Source organism: Electrophorus electricus, chromosome 8 (genome assembly GCF_013358815.1).
Source record: "Electrophorus electricus isolate fEleEle1 chromosome 8, fEleEle1.pri, whole genome shotgun sequence".
NCBI lineage: Eukaryota > Metazoa > Chordata > Actinopteri > Gymnotiformes > Gymnotidae > Electrophorus > Electrophorus electricus.
The window spans coordinates 16266458-16292769 of NC_049542.1; the positions used below are offsets into that span (position 1 = coordinate 16266458).

The window sequence follows — 26312 nt, forward strand, 5'->3', positions numbered from 1 at the left end:
GATGTTTCTTCAGATTGCAAGCTGCTGGTTATTAAATCAGCTCTGCTCGTGAACCGAAAGAGGTCCATAGCAAACCATAGTATAACCACTGCGTTGTATTAAGAGTGCATATTTTAAATCTGTAAAGCGGACTGATGTTTTGAGTTGTTCTGTTTGGATGACAGGAAATCTTTTCTGCACTGTAATTGGCTTTGACGGCTGGTGACCAGAGTAAGCGTGAACAACAACCCAATCCACAGTAATCCATACCGGGTTTTGTATACGCATCATGGCTATGGGTGTGTTTTGGTGGATTGGTCACAGATTCTCGTCGGGTGATTGGATTCCCTCGACGTGGTTCTTGTGAACTTGCGCTGTGGTCAAACTGCATAAACACAGCCGAATACTTGCACGGGATTGAGGCGTGGATACAAAAGAAACGGGCTCCTATATGGGATCACGTTGTTGTTTTGTGTTGATTCAAACCTAACGGAATTTTAATTTCTGACGTTGCGGTTTGATATAATATATCGGATTCAGGATGATGAAGTTTAGGTTTAGACGGCAGGGAAATGACCCCCAGAGAGAAAAAATCAAGCAGGATCTTTTTGCATTCAATAAGGTACGTGCGATATCAGGATAGTCTTTTCTCCCCTGAGACGAAGCATGCGGTTTAGAGTTGCGTTGAAATCGTCCAAGCGAACGTTTATGACTAGCAAAACGTTTTTTTTCTACGGGCTCTTTCGTTGCTCAGTCTACGCATATTTTTGTAATATTGCAAGGACGCTGTCCATTGTGATATGAAGGCTAGTAAAAGCGTTCACATTTCAGAGGGACCAATTTAATACAAGACGGTTAAAGTTGGTAGAAACCGGCATATACAGTGTAGCATACTCCTCTAAGTTTTTACGTTGTTACTACGCAGTTTGCTTTTTTATTCGTGTTATAAGAAATGGTTATGTGCAGATATCTTTTTTGAGTTGAGTGCTGCCAACATTCCTAGTATTAGCAACCTTACTGTTTTATACTTAATTCGAAGGCTATACTCTCCTATTCTTTGTCTTACATCTCTTTATTTAGCGCAAAATACGTTACAATATTTGGCAAAAACAATTAACAGGGTAAAGTTTACATGGTTTTGTTCTCTTTAGCATGTCATCTGCCTCTTTCAGCTGTAAAATGCCAAATTAACAAAAACTGAAGAACTTATGTTGGTACTCGATGAAAAGAACTCTGGGAAGTTTGCCAAATGATATAATTTCCCGCCTGAGTTTTGCTTGCGAGGTTAGTGCGACTTCTTATGATTTTATTGTCTTTTGACGACAAGCTTTATCTCAATGGACATACCACAAGCCTTCCTGCTCGAGATATGAAGAGGCCGAGTTAAAGACTCCTAATCACTGCATCTTAATGGCACTTTTCAAGTTTTGCTATCCACATGTGCATTTGGTTAATTTGCAATTAAATTTATTTTCAGTGTTTGTAAGGACTCTGAGCTCAAAGTAATTGATCTGCTTCTGTTATTTAGTTATCCCTGCTTTGTCATGGTAGGAAATCCCCTTCCTGGTTAGTCTGGGTTTTATAGCATCTCTTATGTAATGATTTGCCTTATTAATTATTCTGTGTGAGACCAGGTCTAATTAAACACTATAAAGTTTTGCTGCCTCATTACAGTTTAATATAATGAGACATCACAATGCTGAGCTGGGTCCACTTCCTAGACTAGCTGTTTGCACTGGATCAAATGAAGCATGCATTTTCTCCCCATCTCATTCAGACTGTTGAACATGGATTCCCCAGTCAGCCAAGTGCTCTGGCCTATGACCCAAAACTACAAGTTATGGCCATTGGAACTAAATCAGGAGCCATCAAAGTGTATCCTTTTTAAAATGCAGGAGCATCTGTATAAGCCTGTATCTATGCTGGTGAGTGAGCACACATCATTAACAGTGCAAACCAGGCCTTTTTTCTTGCATAGCTTTGGGACAGGACGTTTTGGAATATGAATGAATCTGAAATGACTTAAAGGCTGTCTGGTAGGCTTAAAGAATTCACTTCCCTGCATACTTGTGTTTTGGGTTTGTAACAGATTTTCTCACCCTAGCAAGCTTTCTTCTTTGCTTTACAAGTGACCACGATTCTGACCATGATTCAGGCCATTGTTTGACCGGGCTCTGGGCCTGGGTTTCTTTTGATTGGGCTACTGGTATGTATGATGAGTCTGATGGGAAAGTGGCCTACTTTATGCTTAACTGATGATGCTTAATTACTGAGCTTGTGGGGGGTGTTTTTAACTTTTGCTTTTAGCAAGCTGGGTTGTTGCCCACTGTTCCTATGATTATGTATTCTGCTGAAAGAGTGTTTTTTAATAGTGACTAGTATTTTTTTAAAAAGATTGCGATTTGTAAATACTCAACAGTTTATACTGTATATCTCCCTGATGGAGATGTTTTTAGGTTTAGCAAGCTCCAGGTCACAGTGTGCATGTTAATTCTCTGGGTTAAAGGAATGCTAGGAGGGTATAATTACTCCCATCAGACTGCAGTGTTGTAGACTCCCTTGGCGATCTGTGATTTATCTTCTCTGTTTGGCTAAGGCTCCTTTATAACATTCGGTATCCTAAAGAATGTCTGTGGTGTTTTGTTTGTCTCGTGCTCGGCAGGCAAGGCAAGCGTGCTGCTGCGTGTGTGCCCTTCTGTCCGGGTCGGGTTGTTCTCCAAGCCGGTGCTAGGGCGGTGGGTGTTGTGCACACAGTACAGGTCATTGAGCCTTGTGGAGGCATGGCGGAGGGAGGCTGGCACCGTCAGGCACAGCCCAGCTGTGGGCCGCTGGCTCTTGGGCACTGCCTCGCTCTCTGCTGCACTCTCTAGAGGGAGGCAGCAGCTGTAACTGGCTTTATTCCACTACCTGTACTTCACTGGACTCTGCCTGTCTGCAGCTGGCTCCACCTTAGTTGGGGGTGAGGCAGAGGGCGGCACTGTTGTCTGGTGGGGAAAAGGTGATGTTTTGATGTTTCACCTGCATATGGATGGGCTAGAGACATGGTGGGTCGGGGAATAACAAGTTCGGGTTTTTTTTTGTTTGATCGCCCCGACAACAGTTCTCTGAGAACAGTTGATCAGGTATTGAAACAAAATCCAGACTTGTAGTTTATAAGCCTTCAGTTGAGCTTCCTCTTTTAGAATTACTGTTGACATTTTGGTTCATTTGTTTGTTTCATAGCACCTTGTAGCCTTCTTCCAGCTCTCACAGACCACATGTTTGACCTTATGAAACAAAGTGATGTGGATTTATATTTTTTGCATTTAGCAGATGCTGTTTTCAAGAGCAACTTACAAAAAGTGCTTTTTCATATTCTCATAGAAAGTATCCTAGCCAGTACAGTAGGTCTGAGTCAAAGTGAACCATTGAACTAGGATATTGCTCCATACAGGAGTCAGACTCCACCTTAACTTGGTTAGGCAGCTGGCGCCCACACATTCCTGCCGTCCTAGTCTCCTCTTCCCTTGTGAAGGCAAGATAGACACCACCCTTATCTGCCTTTGCTTTCAGGTGCTGACAAATGAAGCTGCCATAAGCACCACCGCACAAGTGCTGTACCATGTCTGTCACTAAAATGAATAGTTTCATATTTTTATGAAAACTTTCATATTTCATATATATTATAATGACTCAAATTCTCAACTATTTTTATCGTCAAGTGCGTAGCAGGATTAGTGCACCAGCTAGAGTATCAGTGAACATGTCTTTTTGTGCTGATGATGCCGGATGTGTGGCTCACACATCAAAGTCATACAGCATGGCTGTGCATCTGCATAGCTCTGCTCTCATGGTCAGCCAATCAGCAGGCCTCTGGATATGATGGTTTTGGCTCTGGCCTCCAGCATGTGGTTGGTTGCAGGGCCGTCATCCGTTCTTTTGCAAACACCCCCTCAGTTGTCATTCATCAGGCTTGCTACTCATCCACTACTCTGGGGCATGTCACATAAATAATTTGAATATTGGCTTGACTCAGTCACACTTTTCAATAAGTACACTGTTTTGGAGTCTGCATTGGCTTCTGACAAGATGAAACCATTACTTATGACATGGGACCATGTAACATCTTTAGGTGCCAAGTCTTCAGTGCTTATTTGCTCGCATTTGACCATGGCTAAATGAGATGCTTGTTTGTTGCCTGGTTCGGTTTTGGGTGAGCACTCTGAAATGCAAGCTTTGCAGTTCATAAACATGCCTTCACCCTGACCACAGAGGCGCAGGACAGGGGATTGTGCTGTAAAGCTAAGGGACGTGTGTGTGTGTGTGTGTGTGTGTGTGTGTGTGTGTGTGAATGCACATGCATGGGTTGAGGGGAAGTGGAAAGTAATGAGATGTCTGGAACAGAAGGGCCGTTGGAGAAGCCGGGTTCACCCCCAAAGAATGCGTGCTGTCTTGCCCTGAGTTCACCCTCAGCCAGAAGAGGAGATTCCTCCGTGGCATTGTCACCCAGGCCTGGCCTTGCTGAAGGCCTCTTTTGAAATGGTTTCCAAGGCCACTGCTCCTGGCAGCCAGTTAATCAGGATGCACTGCTTTCCAGCAGAGTTGCCCTAAATGGACATGACTACCATGTTGTGATTTATACTGCAGTTGTGATATCCCATGCAAAATATTATTAAAACATGTTGGTGAAAAGCCTGTTAGTCCAACTTTAAATATAGGTCTGCGTTATTTTGATCAGAATTGTTTACTTTTGTTGGGTCATGAGAGGACTCCTTTCACCAAAGCCACAGAACATTCTTCACAAGACCTGAAATGGTTCAGGATACTCTTGGTACGCAATTAGAAAAATGTTTTGTTAATGTTCATTTACATATCACAGACTTCTATATTTCAAGGACAAATGTTGCGCTCCTGATTACCCGACAATGTGGTGCCACCCCAGTTTCCAGTGCCGAGTGTGAATTACAGCATGCCACTGTTTCTGTAATGTCACTGTCAAAATCGTACTGGGCTGCTTCTGCTTTGGATTATGGTGACGCCGCAGTGAGTTTCTGAAAAGGAACCCTGCCTACAACCCCCTGCCTGCAGCCCGTACTGGGCATCAATTTGTCCTTCAACACATTTAAGGTTTGCACTTTAGTATTCTCTGCCTCAGAATCACACAAGACTTTTAAATGAATATCCAGACAGAGGAGTTTGCCTCCCCCCCCCCCCCGTGTATTTAGTGCTTTCCTGAAGGAACATACTGGCCCATCTCTGTCTCATGCACATCTTTGTGAGTGCTGCTCTCATTCACCTGATATTCACTCAACAGGGACTTGGTCAAAAAGGTGTTTGCTTAAATAATCACTTTCATGGGTTTGGGCATATGCCAAATTCCCCCAGTTCTAATGGATTAGGTTAAACCACCAACTTCTCAGAGTGCAAGGACTAGTGTGGAGGACTGTCAAGCATGACATTAAATGACTACTATAAATGCAACTAATGCAATGCAAAAAAGTCAAATGACTTATTATAGTACATTTGAAAAGCAGCATTCTGCATGTTTTTTCAGTAGCTAGCTGATGATAGAAGCAGTGTGCGTCTATGTGCTTGTATATGCAAGGGATTTGTTTTTTTTAATGCACCAGTGATCTGGTTGTTTGCTTTCAGTGCATTGCAAAGAGTTTTTTTTTTTTTTCTCCAATATCCACCCTCGGCACTGCAGCAGATTGTTTGTGTGTGGTTGAGTGTCAATGCCAAATCTGAAACATTTGTGTGGACTTGAGTGAAGTCTTATCAGACCTCTCGGTGCAGCAGGAGGCTCTGTCGATCTCTGGGGTTCTCTGGTTTCCTTGTCAGCTCTTCTCTCGTGCTGTGCTGTACTGCACTCTCTTCTGATTGAATGCAGCTGGGGAAACAGCACAGTATTTTCCTTCACTAGTTCCCTGTTCCCCTTCTGTTTGCTTAGTACTAGTTTCTTCCATTGTGCTGTTCTGGGATGCTTAAGTATCCAGTTATGTTTCTTGGTCTCTCTTGCCTACACATGCACTGTCATTCCCTCTGTCTCTCTGTTTTTCACTTTTGCTGTCTTCCACAGTGAGTGCGTAAGTGAAAAGTAAGTGTAAGTCACATGCCATTAGTATTCTGATGCACACCTCCTAGACACACACAGGGAGCTTAAAATTGGTCCTCACAACCTCCCACCCCACCAACCCTTGTAGTGCACTTCTCAGCACCCATAGGACTATCCAGCCTGTTTAAAAAGCACTCTCTGGGCCTTTGGAAATTCAAGGAGCACAGTGAGGAAGCCTCATTGAATTTTCTTTTATGCTTATTGGTGCCAAACCTTTCGGGATTTTAAAAGACGGTTGTGCAACTGTGAACTGTAAAGCGTCGTTTTGAGTGAACTAAAGAGAAATTTGGGTCGTCTAAGCTGCTGAATCCTTCATTATAAAGTTGAACAAAAGACCTGAAACTTCATATGGTTGCATCAGTCAGTCTAATCTATTGTGGCATGAATTTATAATGCCAGCTCACTCTCTAGGTGAGTCTCTTTGTTTGCAATTTAACCCCAAATTACAGCTTTTTAGAAATATTTACTGAAGCAAAGTTCAGTAGCAAAAGGGACGACCTTCTGATTCATTATTTGTTGACAAACATTTTTTTTTGTGTTTGGTTCTAAGGTTATATTTATTTACTCAAACATTGGACTTTAAAATTTTATTTAAAATCACAGAACTAAACTTCTTTATTGAACCCTTGAATGATTTAAATTGACAAGCTAATTTTCCCCTCTGTGATGAGGGACTGTAATTACTTTATTTGCCCCATATCGAATACATGTAACGGCATGCGCATGTGAGAACTGCAGCACTGTACAAAGCCGAGGCCCTCTGTTTTTTGTTAACACTAAACTCTAGGTTATTGTCACTATTCAAGCCTTGAAATTAAATCATTTCTTGCTAAGTTTAGGGTTAGCCCTTTAGTTACTAATTGCAAAATATTGTTGGGTGACCAGTATGAAGAGATGTCTGCAGGCCCTCTCCAACATGTTGGGCTACCTGGGCCCTCTCCCTCTCCTCTGTTTTGGGCACTCTCCCTCTCTTCTATGTTAGACTCATACCGTGTGACTGACTGGGCATGTGGAAGGGCAGGGCAGCCTGATTTGGTGAATGGTAGCACCCATGTGGAGCCCACTTTTGAAATCACACACTTTTCCTTAATTGGAAAAAGTTAAAGCTCATTGCTAGTTATAAGAAGAGCAATAGCTATTCATTACTATTGTTCAAATAGCAATACCATTTCATGATGTACCAGAGCAAATTTGGTCCTTGCACAATGATATATAGCAGATATGTGCATTTATTGATTGTATACTGATGCATGTTGGTATTTTAATTGCATTTAATGTAGAGACTGCACAAGTCCTGCATGTGAAGAGAACGCAGACAGCAGTAGGATGATGGTGTTCCCCATACAATAGTGGTTTGCTTTTTATTTCTAAGTTGAATTTTGTAAATATAAAAATTAACATTGGCAAATGTATGTGCTGACAAACAAACAACAGAATTTTCTGTGAGGCTGTGGGTTAAACCATGTGAGTATCGGTCTGCTGCACTCTCATCTGGCATGCTAGGCCATAACCTCTCACTGCCTGCCCACTGTCAATGCCCTAAATTCCTTTTAGTTCAGATTAAAATTTGAACGTGCTGCACACAAAAACCTGGATTAAATTTTAGATTTCTTTCAAGGGATATCTTTGATTGACTGGAGCATATTGCTATGTAATCTATTAGAAACAAATGAGATTTAATTGTTCCTAACTATTAGCATATTGCCTGCATTGTGTGGAGAAATTGAAGTCACAGCATTGATAGCAGGTCTAAAATGGCCTGAGGTAACTGAGTAGATGAGTTATCCCCATCCTGAGGGGTCCTGAGAGGTCCCATGCAGCACAGAAGATGTAGCTGAGGGGAAGACTGCAAGCAGCTGGTCTCAGGGAGCTTTGTGGGTCACAATAGATCAGTTGTAAAAGTGGCAAGAAACTGTTGACCACAAACAGGAAATCCCTTGCTTAATTTCCTTATTCTATTTCAAACAAACCAAAAAAAGATGCAGCCTTGCATTATACGCTGCCCATGGTGAAGTCTGTTTACCCAATAAACAATGAACTTGAAGATCCTGGTGGGTGGGGGATGAACAGCTCAAGCACAGTTTAACTCCCTCCGTGGTGATTGTGGCTGAGGGTCAGGCGATGGACATGTGAAATGAGTGTCTTCCAAAAAGCTGAGACCTTTTCTGTTGATGATTAATGAGTTGTGGAGTAATTGGGCCCTCTTCTGAGGGCCATATCCAGTTGCACCCAAGCCACCACCCCCTCCTTCAATTCCCCCAACTCCTGTTTTTTAACCCCCCCCCCCCCCGGTGCATTCCATGGGCTTATGGCTCTCAGCACGTACACTCCCTATGTCCCCGAAACCCTCAGCTCCCACCCACCCTCGACACTTGCTCAGCTTCTCACTCAGATAAAGCATGTCAAGCCGTCAGCCAGGAAGTCGAGCCGTGCCACGCTTTGCTTATCACAAGAAGGCCCTTTGCAGTAGCACCAGATGCACCCTGGAGCCATTCCATGGAAAACAGATGACAAAAGAATAAAATATGAGTACACGATGGAACAGTTTTGGCTGTGTCTGGTTTCAGCCACATCGTGGCCTTTATCTCTGCTGGGAGAAGAGCACTGTTTGCTAACTTTTTTTCTCTTTTAATTTCAGCCTCTTTGATTTATCAGCTGAAACTGTTGTGGCCTGTCCATCATTATCTTCCTGATGCGTATGCTGTGCTTTTAGCAAGCAAAAATAAAACATTTTTGTTTCAATCCTTCACAGGAAACATTTGTCCTCCTTGCCTTGGTTGAACAGGGATATTCTTGGCCTAACATTAACACCAATGTTCTTATCAGGTAACATGTCTGAGTTTCTTTAAACTCTTGGAAACACTTGCACAGGAGCATAATGTCACAAATGCATGCCTGGGTGGCCACGACACAAGTTGCCATGGTGGTAACAGGAATCTCTGAGCAGCACTAGCTCTTCTGGGAGATCGGGAGGGGGCTGGGTTCTGCTAGAGCTCATCAAACAGCTAGAGTTCATGAATATGTGCCATGTAGTGCCATTACTTTCCACTTCCATGGCTGTTATTAAAAGCTGCAAGCCTTGCACTGTGGCTGCTGAATGCTATTTTCATGGGTGCGTCTTCCCATCTGCACATGGTTGCATCATATTACATGGTGAATTGGATGTAGTTTACCTAGATATTCCAATATACTATTTAATAAATCTTGTCAGATCTGTTTTCATAGTGTCCAAAGTGCACAGCTCTCATTAGCCTGTTTACTCAGCTTTGCAATCTGATGCCACTGAAAATGGGTGGGGTTTTGTCACCTTTATGAATTATGGTTTGTTTTGGAAAGCACAACTTAACTATAGAGACAACCCAAAGAATACATTTTAATGCATGTCTATTTTTATAATATTTGTGATGGTTCAGTTAAGAGGCCACAAGCATGTACAATAAGTCTTTTGCTTTTTATTATTTTTTATTTTTATGCTTCAATACTTGTGAACTCAGACTCATAAAAGGTACAGCTCCTTTACTGCATGCCCAGATATGGGGCTCCTGGAGTGGAATTCACAGGCCTTCACAAAGACACTGCTACAGTCACACAGATCCACTTCCTCCAAGGGCAGGTAAACTCAGATTCCAAGTTTATTCTATAAACGTACCATGGGATGCGTGGCCTTTTGGAAGACTGCTCCGGTGTGTGTTTGTAATCGCAGGGGTGGATGGTATCTCTACTGGATGACAACACCATGCACCTGTGGGAGACTGGGCAGAAGGAGCGCTGCTCAGACCTCAGGGAGGTTCGGAGCTTCAGTCTCCCTGGCCGGTCTGGCATCGAGAGCACCAGGTCATGGCTCGTCCTGCCTCTGACCATCCTCTCTTTCGTTTCTCTTTTTACTGTTCAGTTATAGGTAATGTGATGAAGGCAGATGGATTTAAAATGGATTTTTAGATTGTAGCTTTTGTGTTGGTGTGTGTAAATAGGAACTTTTTGTCCAGTCACCTCTAGTGGGATCATTGCATCTGGCCAGTGTTAAAGCACTGTTGAACATCTACATAAGGGCAAATCTGGCTCGGCTAGGAGTTTCTGGGTTCTTCCTGGGGTTGTGATGGTTGTGTGTGAACCTTTTCTCTAACAGTGTGACACGAGTGACTGTTCTTCTGGTGAAAAGCAGCAGTGATCTCTTAACTCTGGGTACAGAGGGTGGTGGAGTTCACTTCTTGGAACTGCCTAGCCTCAGGCTAGTGGACAAGTCTCTGTTCCATGATGAGATAATGCAGAGGTGAGCGTGCAAGAGGAGCCGCAGTTCCTCCATCATCGCAGACACCCCGACCCCCCCCCCCCCCACCCTTGCTCTGTTTACCTAAGAACTTGCAACATTTGAGGCTACAGTCAGTTATAATGCAGTGACTTTTAAAGGAACCAATATTTAAAGGAATAACTAATGTATGTGTGAACACTTTTTTTTTTTTTGGAGTATGACTATAGGTCCCGCTCCCTCAGCCCTGCTGGTGGATGGCCACATTCCATGCTTGCCTCATAAAACAGGCATTTAGGGACTCCCTCCTCACTGCGAGCACTTTGCAGACAGAGCAGAGGAGTTGCAGTGTGCTCTGTTGTTTATCTCCTCATGCTCTTCTTCCACTGTGGGCCACTTTGGAACTGGGGAGGGCTTTAATCAGCCCCCTTCACCCAGGGCTCAGGGCCCCACTCCCACTCCCAGCTGTGGCTGTCCATTACACGTGCAGGGTAGACACAGGCTCTGCCAGACTCCCTCCCCACGACCACGGACCTGCATGAGCGCTGCCTTATCTTTGCCTGGACTGATTAACTTTATGAAGGCATGGGTCAAAAGGCTTCTTGGTGTAGTATATTTTGACAGTTTTCTTTCTTTCTTTTGACAGTTTTTTTTCTATCACATTTAAGAGTATAGAAAGCCTAATGTTTGATGTTCAGGTCCCTTACTAGAAACGGCCTTTTTTTTTCTTTTTCTTTTTTCTAGCTGTTAATGACTCCTATTAAAAGGCAGAAAATGTGCACTTCTTACACTCACGGTGCTCTGGAAGAATCTGTTTGAGTTGAGGTAAATTACATCTTTTCCAGTGCCATTGTCCCCCAGTTTTCTAAGTTCAAACTCGCCTGTCTGCAGGAAGAGACCACAAACTGTTCATTAGGCGAGCACAGTTGAATCTAATGGGCAGCCTGTCTGAGCCACTGCTAATAAGTATGTGTCAGCCAGAAAACTACAGAACAAAATGCTTTTGTACCGCATGCCAAAGCCCCTGAGATCCTGTCAGAGAGGTCTTCGAGCCAGCCCCTGCAAACGTCTCGGGTACGTCCCTGAGAATCAGCAGGATGCCTGAATCCCTAAAAATACACAGAGACTGTTAACAAAACAATGGGCTGCTTTGTGGTCAGCTGTTTATTTTTAAGCCTTGTGAGGGCTGTCTCCTCGGTGGTGTTTTGTTTGTATAGTCTCAAGGAATACATCTTATGACGTCAGGAGGTGAGGACTCCCATTATGTCAAGAGATTGCTGGCAATCTTTGTACTTTACTTCCTCTCTAAGTGAATCATGATTAGATTTGAAGGGGTCATATTTGTTGCTCCTCTGGTGGCGTTGTGAGCCTTCCTGCATGGGATCTGCAGCTCTTGCCTTTGTGGCTGTCGTCTGGCTACCTGCTCTGAGGTATCCCGTGCCAAGTCACTGTCCTGCTGCTCCATGGACCACCCCAGCATCCTGTCCCAGCTCAGTGGGTGCACCATATCCATTCCACTGCTTAAAATCCATGCTGTAGCTGTGGAGGAAGCCCACTCTATGGCTTTTGATTGGTCACTGGTCAGTCCTTCTTATGGAATTTAAGCCAATCAGTGACTGATAACAGGAGTCACTTTGGATTTTAACCTACAATCAGGAAATACTATGAAACCTTGTCATTCAGTTTCATAGTATCTCCTCTCCCCCTCCCTTTTCCAAATACGAATCAGTGTAATTGCTACCAAATGTTGCATGCATTGTGCACAGCACTACTGCTGCCAATGCTAACCCAATTGCAAGCATCCCACTCGGATGTTTTCATCGTGGTAACATGACACCTTTGTCTGTGTGTTGTCTTACCAGAGAGTGAATTTGGAATATGAGAAAAAGCGTTGGTTTGATGCACAGATCCTTCTGCAAGCTCAGCTAAAGGATTCTTGAGATCTGTGGTTCTTGGTGGTGGAGTTGGTCTTTAAGTGCACTTCTGATTGCACTCCAAAAAAATTATTATTTTTCCTTTGAAATGAAAAGGGAGAAAATAATGAGGTTCAAAGTTCACACACTGGGTTTTTGTCTTAATGCAGTTCATGCAATTGAGTGCAGTTCAATGCGATTGAGCTCTTACTGGGATCCTGCCTGTCTGGACTGCACCACAGTGTTCCTGAGGACTACCGCTGTGGGAAGTCTCTGGGGCCTGTGGAGGCTCTGCAGGAACATCCCCTGCACGCGCACAAAATTCTCATCGGCTACAGCAGAGGCCTGGTGGTGCTGTGGGACTTCAAAAGTCGACATGTAGACAACCTTTTCCTGGGAAAGCAGGTGTGTGTGTGCGTCTTTGTTCAGATGGGGAGAGCTAGGGAGAGAGAGAGAGAGAGAGAGAGAGAGAGAGAGATTGATTGATTGATTGATTGATTTATCTAATGGTGTTTTTAGTACTGGCTAGGATGGGGGAATTTCAAATTTAATGGCTACCTTGGCATTTAACATTTTTTAAAGTCTCTATAAATTTTAATAAGAGTACATTCAGCCTCCAACTTTTAAAAACAATTGTGCTGGGACATCTGTATCTGAATCATAGCTTGGCTGAGATTTTCGATTTGTCAAGCGCAGGTCATGTTAAGTGTGTGTGTTGTCCCCCCCGCAGCAGCTGGAGAGCTTGGTCTGGGTACGGTCAGGGAGCAGCTTTGTCAGTTCCCATAGCGATGGCGGCTACATGGTCTGGAGTGTTAGTAGCAGCACCCCCTGCATACAAGAGCCAGTCACCTCCACTATACCATATGGTAAGCCTTCTGCTGAAGTCACCCATGATGGCAGCACTCCTCCTGTCTTATTACGAGCTCACCTGTATGTCCCAGGAGTCCTCCCACAAGCAGTCCTAACTGGCCATTCCTGTTTCTGGCCTTATGCTACTGAAATAGGATGACTTTCACCAGGCATTCCAGTATGGAAATATGCTTATTGGATTGGGTTGATGAAGACCTTGCCCTTTTGGCCATGTTGTTGTGCTGTAAAATACATTTGTCTGGGTACTTGACTATACCATTAGCCATCATTGTCTCTAAGCAGGCTTGTCACACTCTAAATATTTGTTTAGCTCAGAAAACACCTGGAAATGTAGTTCTGGAACAACAGATTTGAGCCCATGTGACACTTTTAGTAGCCTAGTAAAGTTCTTCTCCAGACATATTAAAAGACCCCTTTTGACATAAAAATCCATTTTCACAATTAACAGTTTACTGGCTTCTAGGGGTGTTGAGGCTATTTTCCTGAATAAAATCATCTGCGTGCTAACTGACTGTATGGCTGTATTGTAGATGTGTAGGTTTAAGCCTCTTCCCCTCCTGCTCTCTCCTTAGGGCCCTTCCCCTGCAAAGCTGTGACCAAGATCCTGTGGAGGACCACGCAGTCGGGGTGTGTTTCAGCACTGGGACCCAGTGGGGGATGCAGGAAAGTGGGTGCGTTTCAGCTGGCACCTCTTTGACTCAGCTGGCTCTCCTCTCTACAGGGCTGCACTGGTGCTGTTCAGTGGGGGAATGCCCCGAGCCAGCTATGGCGACCGCCACTGTCTAACCATTCTGCAGGACAGCGTGCACGTCACGCTTGACTTCACCTCACGAGTCATCGACTTTTTCACTGTCCACCATGTGGACAGAGACCATGGTGAGCAAGCCAACTGGGACACTCTCAGTGAAACATGATTTCTAATGAAACTAGAAGCCATTGATGTCTCTGTGGGTATATCTGTACGTTGGGGGGGGGGGGGGGGGGGGGTGTTGTAAAGGCTGTAAAATCACAGTTCTTTTAGAGCTGATTTTTATACAGACTTGATGTCTTTCTCGATGGCCTCCAGAATTAGACGACCCCTCTGCTCTTGTTGTGCTCCTGGAGGAGGAGTTGGTGGTGATTGACCTCCAGGCGGCTGGCTGGCCCACCATCCCAGCCCCATATCTGGCTCCCCTGCATTCGTCTGCCATTACCTGCTCCTACCACATATCCAACGTGCCCACTAGGCTCTGGGAGAGGGTGGTGAGCGCTGGTCTACAGCAGTGCTCAGCACAGACCTGCACGGTTAGTCCACTCTGTACAACATCAAGCCAAGCTGCACTGTACTGGTTTTATACACTGCACAACTTCAGTCACTGGAAGAGGAAAAGCAGGAATTGGAGTGACACTTGCTCCTTTGTTGTGAGGCAGTGAAACAATGGAAAATCCCAAGACAGGATTCCTTTATGGAGGAATAGTTCTTTGATAAATGGTTGCTGTTATCTGGCAGGTTAAACATGTATCCTATATTGAAAAATTGAAAAAAGATTGTGAATGGGATTTGATTTTGGGTACTGCAGCTACTCACAGCTGTGCAGTGTAACGGTTGGTTCAGACATGGATGGAAGCTTGTACTGCAGGCACCATAAATTTGGAGATCAGACGTTTATATAATAAAGCCTTAATGCTTAGAACTTGAATAAAATCATGCCAATGCCAATATATCCTGAACCAAACCACCAGCCCTGCTTTTTTGTTTATTATTGAAGTGAATATAAAGCATTGCCTGTATATTTGTACTGTATTTTAAGTTTTTACTGCTTACAATCATATATATGACTCACTGTGAGAGGTTTAATTTAACAACATCAGTAAAATCTTAATCACGACTAGAGCTTAGCATTTTAGTTATTGTTACAACAAAGATCATGAAGGGTGTCTGGGAGCCTGTACAGTTTTAATTTGACTTGCTTCATGGGGTCTGTTGCGGCATCTCATGTAAATGACCTTCGTGCTGTTTTCACAGAACTGGCCAATATGTGGAGGGAAAAACCTGGCACCTGCAGTGAAACAGCGAGAGCTGCTTCTGACTGGGTAAGAGCTGTGGATGAATTAATTTCCACTGACAGAGCCGTGGATGAATTTAGTATCTCCATCTGAGCTGTGGAAGCATTCAGTCCCTCCTTCTGAACTATGGATGCATTCAGTACCTCTGTGAGCTGTGAAATGCATTCAGCACTTCCTTCTGACGCCCTTTGGTTTACTTTGTTTATCACAATAAACATATATATTTGCACATTCAAAATGTGCATACATATTGTCGATGATGTTTCCACATTTCAGAGAGAAAGGCGAGGCAGATTTTGTGTGTGTGTGTGTGTGTGTGTGTGTGTGTGTGTGTGTCAGGCATGAGGATGGCACAGTGCGTTTCTGGGATGCATCTGGAGTTGCACTTCAGCCACTGTACAAGCTGAGTACAGCCAGCATCTTCCAGATAGACTGTGAGCACAACGACAGCTTCACCCAGGCTGCCGAGGAGGAGTGGCCTCCCTTCCGAAAGGTCACGCATGGCTTTCTGTTTTTTGCCTCACTGACTAAGTCTGGCTGTTCATGGCTTCACTCACTGACCAAAGGGCTTCATGGTGATTCATCTTTTTCCATCAAAGCACTAGCAGCTTCTGGGTCCCGGAGTGTTCCTGCTTTGCCTCCCTCTGCTGCCTTGCTTTTCTTTCTGCCTCCACCTTTCCTTTCGCCACTGTCCCGCTCTGCAGCAGAGCTGCAGACTGGCTACCTGGCACACGGCCCTGCGCAGCCTCTGGGAGTCCCGCTGCGGTCCTTTTGCCTTGCTTCACTCTAATTAAAAGCAGACTGTCTGTCTGAGGCCTGAAGCAGATTGCTTGCTTCTCCTGAAGACCAAGCAAATTCCTTGCCTGGTTGGCACAGCTAGAGCACTCGTATTTTTGCCATGTTTTATTCCTTGAGTTATTCATGTATGGTATAGAAAGCATTGGGGGGAGAGAGAGAGAGAGAGACTGTACTTTGACAGTGTGTATATATATATAAAACTTCCTATGTTTGCCATTGATCTTTTTGCAGGTGGGCTGCTTTGACCCGTACAGCGATGACCCAAGATTAGGAGTGCAGAAGATCTGCCTGTGTAAATACAGTGGCAAGCTGGTGGTAGCTGGTACTGCAGGACAGGTGGGACCACATGTGCTGCTCACATCTCCACACAGTACTGCTTCTTCTGGGGCCTTGGACAACCGCATTTGGCTTTTGTCTGATCCTTTTTAGGTGATTTTAATGTATCTCTCTGACGAGAAGTCGGATCACATGATCGACCTGGCCACAGTGGACCTCCTCCAGGACCGGGAGGGTTTCACATGGAAGGGTCACGACCGGCTGCCTCCGAAGTCCGGCTCTGTGCTCTTTGCTCCTGGATTCCAGCCTGTTGTTCTGGTGCAGTGCATGCCCCCTGCGGCGGTCACCTCGGTAACCCTGCATGCTGAGTGGAACCTAGTCGCATTTGGCACCAGTCACGGCTTTGGCCTCTTTGACTACCATCGGCGTAGCCCAGTGCTGGCAAGGTAACTCTTGGGGAATGGACAATGTAGTAGTTGCATATTAGGGAATACTTTTAATCAGCCTTCTAGCTTCAAACAAATGCTCAACTCCTAGTATATGAAGTTAAATAATGACTCCAGTGTGTTTCTCTGTGATTGTGGTTATTTATAGCACTGAGCCTCCCAAACAAGCTTTGCTTTAAGGGCTCTGAATAAGCTGTTGAATGTGACCTCTTGATGGGGGCAAAAACAAGATCAAACTTCTACATCTTCGAAACGCCTTGGCTTCTCATTCCAGGTGCACACTACACCCCAACGACTCGCTGGCAATGGAGGGGCCTCTCTCGCGGGTCAAGTCCTTGAAGAAGTCCCTCCGGCAGTCCTTCAGGAGGATCCGTAAGAGCAGGGTGTCGGGAAAGAAGCGCGGTGTGGTTAGCAGCCCCTCCAGCAAAGTGAGTGCTCATCAGCCACTGTAGTGCATGGCTTGAGGTTTTCACTGTTCACACATCTGACTCGGCCTCTCTTGTAATTAATGTTGTCTTTCAAGAAGTTTTAATTGATTGATTGACTATATTAGACCATTTCAGTAAAACAGCATTCCCACACTTCGAGATATGGTACCTATAATAGAAACAAAACAAGGGATAACACCAGAGTCCAAAGAATTTATTTCCATTGTTGAAGGTTAATGGTAGACCATGGAAACCACTCGCAGATTCAGTGCAGGTTTAAGCTAAGAGCAGGTGCCCATGTACCCAATACATGATTTCTGATTTTCCTCTGATTTTGTCCAGGTCCAGGAGGCTAATGCCCAGCTTGCAGAGCAGGATTCTGAGGTGACACCTGTGCAGAGGCGCATTGAGCCGCGCTCAGCTGACGACTCACTCTCTGGTGTGGTGCGGTGCCTCTGCTTTGCCGATACCTTCCTCCGAGATGGTACGAGCAAACCATCACTGGCAGCACGTATACTTCAATGAAGACCCTACAATGCATACTTTAATGCATACACCCATGAGCCCTGACCACTACACTGGTTAAGCAAATGGCTTGGATTAAGATGATTCTGGGTTAAATCCTTTTTATACTGCTGTTTTGCTTCAGAGAGAAGAAAGCACAAGATCACTCAATGTACTGAATTTGTGATGTGTAATGTTTTCAGAGAAAGGTCACAGCAAGGCTTTGTGTTGGATAAGATGCCAATTCCTCAGCCCAATATATTAAGCTCAGGGAGGATCAGAATACTTTACTTATCAAATTCTGACAAGGTATACTGTTATTGCTATTCTGCAATGTGTGTACTGTTGTAAAATAAAATACAAAATGGCTCTGGAACACAATCTTACCATAATGTGCATAGCCAAGGGTGCGTGGGCTGGTTTGAACTGAGAGCGGTGCTGGATTTGGAAGAGGGTCTGATCTTTGTCTGGACCCCACAGTCAAGCTCTGCCTTGTTTCCAGCATTTGCAGATGTCCCGTCTGAACTCTGTGTCTTGCACAATGCAGGTCAAAAGACGTTCTGGCAAGGAATTCAGAACAATGTGTTATTGTTAGTTTCATATTGTAAATGTGTGTGGTGTCAACTAATACTTCTAAATTTATGGACACATGTGGCTAATGTTATTGCTAGTTTATTGGTATGTTACTTTTGAGAGAAACAGCTGGGTAAAGAACAGTGTCAGTGCTCCACCTGCAGTTTTGATTCAGAACCCTTGCAGTCCTTTTAGGGACAGACAATTGTATATGGTAGGGGTGTTTAGACCTTTCCATTATTGACCTAATTGCTAAAGTATTTTTATTCTAAAATAGACTTCTTTTTTTAAGTTTCCTGCTTCAGTGTTAAATTTAAATGTACCCACCTCTTCTACATGCAGATATTAGCAGTCATTCTTCCCTGATCCTCAGGAACACACCATGGCCCAACCATGTGGGCGGGTACGAACTCTGGCTGTGTGTATGCATATGCACTGGACGTGCCCCTGCAGGAGAAGTTCTCGGAGCAGAGCGTGGAGGCACTGCTCGGAAAGGAGATCCAGCTGATGCACAGAGCGCCCGTGGTGTCCATCGCCGTGCTGGATGGCAGGGGAAACCCGCTCCCGGAGCCCTATGAGGTGTCACGAGACCTGGCCAAAGCTCCCGACATGCAAAGCAGCCACTCTGTCCTGATTGCCTCTGAGGAGCAGTTCAAAGTGAGGAGGCGTGGCTTTAGTGTTCACTTGTATAGTCTTACCTGAAAATAATGGAAATTGGGTCCAAAATTTACATGGAATAACTATTTAATTGAATGAAATTATTTGTGATGGGAAAAGTATTAGATTTTATTGGCCTTTGAACAAGCATAAGATCTAATAATGGTCGTGAAAAAAGAATCTTCAAGTGCATTAAAAACCAATAGTGTATACACTGGCTGCATCTCTGGGACTTTATGTATGATCATGAAAAATATGAAAACTTAACCCAAAAAACCCAATAATTAAACTGGTTTTGGTGCAAAAACAATGTCAAAATTACCTGAAACACAGGTAACAGGTTTCCACTGGCCTGCTGCACTTTGACTGTAGATTTTGCTCAAGGCAGTATGGTGCTGGTCAGCTACTGTGTGTTGTGTTGCAGGTATTCATGTTGCCTAAAGTCAGCGCCAAGACCAAGTTCAAGTTAACAGCGCACGAAGGCTGCCGTGTGCGCAAGGTGGCGCTAGTGAGCTTCAGCAGTGTGGCCTCAGAGGACTACTCCGAGAATGGCCTGGTGTGCCTCACCAACCTGGGGGACATCCATGTGTTCAGTGTGCCCGCGCTCAGGCCGCAGGTGCGCTACGACTGCATCCGCAAGGAAGACATCAGTGGCATCGCATCTTGCGTGTTCACCAAGACGGGGCAGGGTGAGGCGCTGGAACATACCATCCTGTTTGAGTGGGGGGGTGGGGGGTGGCTGCATGAGTTGACTGTAACTGTCAACCTTACCTTAACCTTGCCCCATGACAGGGTTCTACCTGATATCGCCTTCCGAGTTTGAGCGGTTCTCTCTATCTGCACGGGTGATCACGGAGCCGCAGTGTCAGGTGTATGTAGAGAGACCTTATGAGTCTTCGGAAGTCAGGTACATCACCTGAGATGTTTCATGTTATGCTGGTGTGGGGGTCTTAACGTGTCTGTGGCCATTGAATAGAATGAACACCTCAGCAGATCTGAAAGGAATGTGCTGTGTTAAGTTACTCCCTAATATAACAGCTGGGGAAATTTCAGAATGCTTTGCTTACTGCAGTCAGATATCCTAAGGCAAATCTGTGCCTACAGCATGCAGAGAAGTACAGTGGTCTGAAGCAGAACTTGATATGAACTCAAATCAATAGCTCAGTTTTGAGAAGCCATCATACTGGGCTGACTTTTTGTTTGCTGGAGTCAGTAGGTGCCCATGTGTGTTCAGTATGAGCTTATAATTCACTCATGGAATTTTTCTAGCTCCTGCACGAGTGTTTCACCCCAGGCTAACGGCACACACAAGAGCCAGTCGCCAGGGCAGAGCCGGTCTGCAGGGGATGCAGAAGGTAGATGTTCTGCATTCTTTTGTTTTTAAACAGGCAATAGCAGATATTTCTATCAAATGTGTTGACCTATAGACTTTATACGATGCTCAAAAGTGGTAATACAATTATACATTTTTAAAAATGTGTTTTCTCTCTTTAAGCTCTGCTGAAGTGGCTGTCACCTGGGAATTGAGGCCCACCTTGTTACTGATGACGCACATTTGACTTGATTTCTTCTTGTGTGTGTTTGTTTTTTTTCTGGTTGTCAGCAGTAATTGATGAATTGCAGAGTGCCTTGTCTTCTCCTTGCCTGGACTCCCCGAACAGCAGTGCTGACATCACGCTCGACACCACTGGTGAGCTCACAGTGGAGGACGTGAAGGATTTCCTAGTGTGAGTCCTCTCTTCTAGGTCATCCTTTATAGAAGTGGTCTACATGCAAGAGCACAGAATAACATCGGGTTTATAGGATCTCTGTGTTCTCATAAGGATAATTGCTCAGGTTCTGTCAGTTCGCTTTAGAGATCCCAGTGCTTGTGTGCACTTCCTCAGGAGTGTGGATGAGGCTGAGAATAACCTGAGGAACATGACTGAGGAGGATGGCCGCCCTCCTGGAATCCTCATCAACTGACAGGATGACAGCTGGAGGTGAGGTTCTTGTCAGGGTCAGGGATGCTGCACTGTGTCTGCTGGGGAATGCTAAAGAATTTGGGTGGAATGGCAATTCTTTTGGTCTACTTCTGCATGAGTAACGGTGTTCCATTCAACAAAAAATGAAAAATAGCAATAAGAGGCGTTGTCTTTTAAATATTTTCCATTTAGTTTGGATGTAATGTAATAGAAAGGCCACACAGGAAGCTTCGGACAGAACCTGCATTCAGGATTAGGGCTCCAAAGCTGTTCCCATGAGTTCTGAGTTTTATGCACCAGACAGCAACTTTAGTGTGGCTCCCTGCTCCAGCAAGCCTGTGTTGGTGCGCTCTGCCCTTTCTTTTCCCCTTTCTCCTCCTCCTCTTCTGTACTTTTCCTATATCCCGCATTCTTACTGCTTATACACTCACTCACTCAAACCCTCCTTTACCTTTTGGGTTCTATCCTTTTTCTGTTTTTCAGGGCCAGAAGTGATGGAGATTACCCTGTAACTCAAGGAGAAGAGTATGATGGGGATTTGCACAGTGGTAGAATGCTGCACTTTCCCTTTTTGCCAAAACATTTGAATGTTTCACTGTGTGCCCTCATCCACCTTTTCTCCAGCTGCATTCCCACCCACTCAACAGTGGAGCTCGTTGGGTGTGAGGCTACAGACTAGCGTTTGCCACAGCAGAGGAAAAAGGTCCATCACACGTTGCACAGCACCGGAGCAGTCAAGGCTATCACGATGCTTGCACTGACCATGTGTTCAGTATTTTGTTTATTTTTTAATTCTTTACTTTCCTTAAACATTCCTCTTTTTCTGTTATGCCTTGCCCCTTTCACTGTGTGTGCCGTCGGGAGGAGTGCAGTCAGTAAGAACATTTCTATTGCTTCTCAGTATCCTTTTCTACATGATCCTGTGATGGTTTTCCAACAACAAATCAGGAAGCTATTGAAAAGTGAAGCTTATGGACCCTGTGGGTTTGGTAGAATAACATTTCTCTTTTTTAATGTCTCATGTAACCACTTGCCATTGTAAGTAATTCTGACAATTAACTGTGAAATGTAGACTTTGAAGGAGCATGGTGTGTAACCCTTCAAGTATTCCTATTAGTAATTAGTGAGTTTGGAGCTTTTTAGCTTTCTTACTCCAAATGCTTTTGTTGCAGTATTAACAAAAATGAAGTAACTAATAATGGTTTTTCATGTAATGTATTCTATAGAGTAATTTTATACTGCCTGTAAATTTGAAATTTTGTATTTTTTAGATTACTTAGGCAGTTGGGTGTTTCTAACTGCATTTTTTTTTTTTTTTTTTTTTTTTTTTTTTTTTTTTTTTAAGTTGTATGATAACAAAATAATTAAAAATATTTCACATTAAGTATAGCTCATGGCTGATTATCTCCTTGAAAGAAGCCATCCAAAAGGAATATTGTACAAACAGTCCAGTTGATTTTAAACGTTGCTTGTTTGGAGAAAATGGTCCATAGAGCTTGTGTTGGTGGATTTTAGATATGAATATAGGAAAAGCATTTATTTTATTTTTTTTAATGCAATATGCTACATTTGTACCATTTTTGAAAGGAAATGACCACACCCATAAATAGCCATGTTGAAGTTTGACACTCATCTTCCAGGTTTTAGATTTCAAAAAGGACCTCACTAATGTAATATTTCAGTTCATCTTAGTTTATTTTTGTCTTATGTCCAACATTGACATGTTATGTCTGACAAATAGCCTGTGAATCTGTATTTAATTTGTATTTTCTTGTGTAGAATTATAACTGAAGATAGTTATGCCAATGAAAATGCTAATAAAGTATTTACTCCTTTATCATGGTTCATTTTTTCCACCTGATGTGATAACAGGAGAGTTGCAACAGGGTATGTTAAACATGAAAGCAAATGAGTTCTCATTTTAAAAACGGGTAAGAGTTCACATGCCATTTTCATACTGTATTGAAACAATAGATACCATGCTACACCCATGAGAACCATATACCTTGGTGATAGCATGTTATTACATGTTAATGTCTGCAGCTGCAGGATCTACCTACATATCTTTCTATATAGAACAGTTTAGAATTTCAAGCCACCTCAGTACTCAATACTGCATATTATACAATGCATTTAAATAGTACTCTCAAGAATGCAGCAATGCATCCAGACTACTCATTAAAAAAAAATCTATAGATTATTTTAACTGCATTTGCAGTGTTTAAAAAAAATTCTTACCATGACAAATCTTTTTTATTCATGCTGTGACTCACCCCTTTCATTTAACAGTATTTACCCTTAAAATAGGTGTGATTGTTAAATGTGACTGCTTTTAGTCAACCATTCAAATACTACATCATACTGTTGTCTTCCTCCTCCTCGACTTCCTCCTCTTCCTCATTGTCGTCTTCATCAAAGTATCGTTCTTCTGCATCGCGGCTTACAATGTCCAGGTTATCATAATCTGGGTTCTCATCCACTTCACTGCAATGTGAATTGTAATGGATTCATGCTTTAAACAAAACATTCACATCCAACTCTACAGCATATGCAGCCTTGATCAGCAGAATGCAAATCTTTATGTTGAAGGTGTCCCTTAGGAAATATTAAAGGGGATGTTTACCAGTTTTTCCAGAATGTTGCACTACTCTGCTCTGGCTAATCAACTAGTGAACAGAAGAACATTCTTGCAGCTATGTGAGTTTAGCCAATTAAGGAAAGTGCATTAGAGCAGTATAAAGCTTAATTTCCCAGTTCACCGCCATTAGCCGACAGAAAGGTCTGCATGCTAATGCTCAAACTCTGGAGGTAAAAACCCAATAATGCATTTGGTCCATGCCATCTCATACATTTAAGGCATTTAGGGAAATTGCTTGTGAAATTCTGAAAGCTCCTTTAATACCTAAAATGTCATTTTAGTTTCACACAGTACATGTCTAAAAGGTTTGTAGGTTTATGGAGTTTATTGCAGTGAAGGCACAGAAAGTGTTTTAAAAAGAAAGTTGGTCACTTCACTGCATATTAAGACATCAGTGCACTGCTGCATGTAACTGAGCTGTAACAGTGATATGACTATCTGAGACAAAATAATGGAATCTGAATGAACCTGTAGTTGAAGTCTTTGTCTTTGCCATCCAAGAAGCTTTGATGCATTTGACTCAGGAACTCCTCTCTCAGCATTGCTTTCTCTTCTGCTGTTGGCTCCCACTCTGCCTGTCTGGATCTGTCATTATCTATGAAAACAGAAACAAAGTTACCTTTCAAACCAGACAAGGAAAATTATACTACCCTAGAGCAAAGATGGCCAGTCAAGTCCTTGTGGGTCCTTAACTAGGCTACACTTGTGTTTTATTGCAATCCCAAAACATAAACAAGGGCACCATATTCATTGCAGCTGTGCAGGTAGAGAAAGCATCAGGTCAGATCTAAATGGCAGGGGGTGGGGGGGGGGGGGGCAATTAAGAACTGGATCATGAAACTCTCCTACTAAGACTAGGGGTGTCTAATGTTACTGTTGTAAAATGTTAACACAGCCAACCATACAAAAATGACTCACCCCCTACTTCGTCCTCATCCTCATCCTCTTCCTCCTCCTCCTCCTCAGCACAGTGCTCTCTGTTCTGCTCCTCCTGCAGGCGCTCTTGGAGTTGTTTCTCCTGATAGGAGTTGATGAGCAGGTCGGCAAGGCCTCCCAGACCTTGTTGCATGGTGACCTCGGCACGCTGGAGAATCTCCTCCTCACTCAGGTACTGGCCGATGTACTGCTCATACAGCAGGGGCTCTCGCATGCGCATTTGCTCCTCACTGAAGTACTGGCCCTCTTTGGGGTAAGGAAAAAGTTCAGTCAGTACAATCAGTTCAGCCAGGATTTTGGGCTAACCATTATATTTACAATATCCCATTGATTGCAAGAGGGGAGGGCACAATAGTTGAAGACAGAGGATAGAGAAAGATAGATAATTTCATGTCACAGATGTGATATTGTAAACACTGAACTAATAATAGGAGTTTGGGCAAACTGGAATTGTCATTCATACCTTTCTGAAGTGCACGGAGAGCTGCGTAGCGTTGGTTACGAACCCTCGTCCTGCTCGAAGAACTGGATGTCCTTTTCTGAACTTCTTTACAATAATACTGTGCCCTGCAGTCAGTGCTCAGGTGAGAGAAGGCCTCCAAGTGCTCTGGCTTTAAATGTGCATGATAACGCTCCAGAAAGACTAAGGGTTTGGTTTTATATTGTTCCATTAAGACTTGCTTTTTTTCCTCCAAAGTAAGGTCAGGCTCTCCTAGCTGCTGGCTCTTCACTGGAGTCCCACTATTTGCTATGGCTTCTATCATTGCATTGAGACTTCCAGAACACCCCTGGGAAAAGACGTCACTCCCCTAGGGAAAGACGACAACGTTTCAAATCACCATATACTACATTTTCTCCGCTGTGGCTTTTAGCCACATTTCTTGTTTTGAACTTAAAAAACATTCTAGACACTTCTCACCTGACTCTCGAGATTTGAAGACTGCAAGCAAACCACACTTGAGGCAGAGTCACCAGTATCATGATCCAGCTCGTCACCAGCCGATTTGTGACTATGTTCCTTGCAGTATGCCGGAACGACAGGTTTGCTGCATGACTGGATTTCACCCCACATTTCGTCTTACTGTACAACGTAACTTAAATTACGTTGTAATCAGTGTTGGACTTAGCTAGCTGATTTTCAGATGCTAAACTGCGACTTATTCTGTCTTAAGCGCACAGTGCTAACAAAGACCATTTCATTTTTAGCTAGACAGCTAGTGTTAGGTAGCTAGCGTGTGCGATGTTAATTTAGCGCTATTAGTAGTCACAAATCACACATTAATATAATGCATCAGTGGCTAGGAAAATAGCAATAACTTTGCAAAAGATAGCTAGGTTAGCTCGTTAAACTATCATTGCATGCTTGCACACTTAAGACTGAATGTTAGCTAAACGTACTAGCTCTTTAGTTTTTCAGCTCTCTTTGGAAATCTTCGTAACGTATAAACAGCCACACTTCTCGGAGTTGCATGAAACAGCTCTTTTAGTAGTCCAGATATAATTCCATCTTGTTTACATGCAGCTAGCAAACCAGTTAGAGCGGAAGTACTCGTCTATCTTTAGACTAATATTTCGGAAGTGCCTCCTGTGCATCATTGTTTATCGTCCTTACAAACCTTGATGACTAACCGAGTTCCTCTTCCAGCTAAATATGTACAGCTTCCAGTAGATGTCACTGAAACCCTAGGGAAAAAAATCACTATTGATGGTTTTCTGACGCCTAAATATGCCTAGATATCAGTAAATATTTATATAAAATAATTTTCCCCAATAAATAATATATCATTTTGTGATTTCTCAAAATTGTTGAAAAGGTAAACAGGTCTTGATATGTTTAATCTATTTGGGTAAAATCAATGGATACTGAAAGGATGTCAATTGCTTAAATTTAATCACAGACTGGCCTTCAGAACACAACTGATCATCAGACATATTTTCAGACTG

General features: G+C 43.5%; 2 protein-coding genes across 5 annotated transcripts; one reads left to right on the top strand and one right to left on the bottom strand.

Moving 5' to 3' along the window:
* Positions 1–324: 324 nt before the first annotated feature.
* On the top strand, positions 325–22629 carry llgl1 (LLGL scribble cell polarity complex component 1). Of its 4 annotated transcripts, XR_003411449.2 has the most exons (24): positions 325–601; positions 1757–1854; positions 9605–9686; positions 9777–9907; positions 10200–10343; positions 12475–12637; positions 12963–13098; positions 13675–13729; positions 13824–13978; positions 14169–14386; positions 15108–15175; positions 15488–15641; positions 16178–16282; positions 16376–16668; positions 16943–17096; positions 17439–17580; positions 18547–18830; positions 19255–19519; positions 19623–19737; positions 20100–20185; positions 20434–20557; positions 20717–20812; positions 21278–21319; positions 21419–22629. XR_003411449.2 is itself a non-coding variant. In XM_027022186.2 (23 exons), exons 1-22 carry the CDS (start codon positions 521–523, stop codon positions 20793–20795), a joined length of 3132 nt encoding a protein of 1043 aa, XP_026877987.2. In that variant the 5' UTR covers positions 325–520; the 3' UTR covers positions 20796–20812; positions 21278–22629. The 4 variants fall into 4 exon arrangements, 3 of the variants coding, with proteins under 3 accessions (XP_026877987.2, XP_026877989.2, XP_026877990.2); XM_027022186.2 differs by having other exon boundaries at positions 21278–22629; XM_027022188.2 differs by having other exon boundaries at positions 20437–20557; positions 21278–22629.
* On the bottom strand, positions 22471–25948 carry ccdc97 (coiled-coil domain containing 97). Its single transcript, XM_027022190.2, has 5 exons — positions 25288–25948; positions 24832–25177; positions 24351–24614; positions 23901–24027; positions 22471–23278 (listed from the first exon to the last, which is right to left on the bottom strand). The coding sequence occupies exons 1-5, from the start codon at positions 25438–25440 to the stop codon at positions 23146–23148; spliced, it is 1023 nt and encodes a 340-aa protein (XP_026877991.2). The 5' UTR covers positions 25441–25948; the 3' UTR covers positions 22471–23145.
* Between the last annotated feature and the right edge of the window lie 364 nt (positions 25949–26312).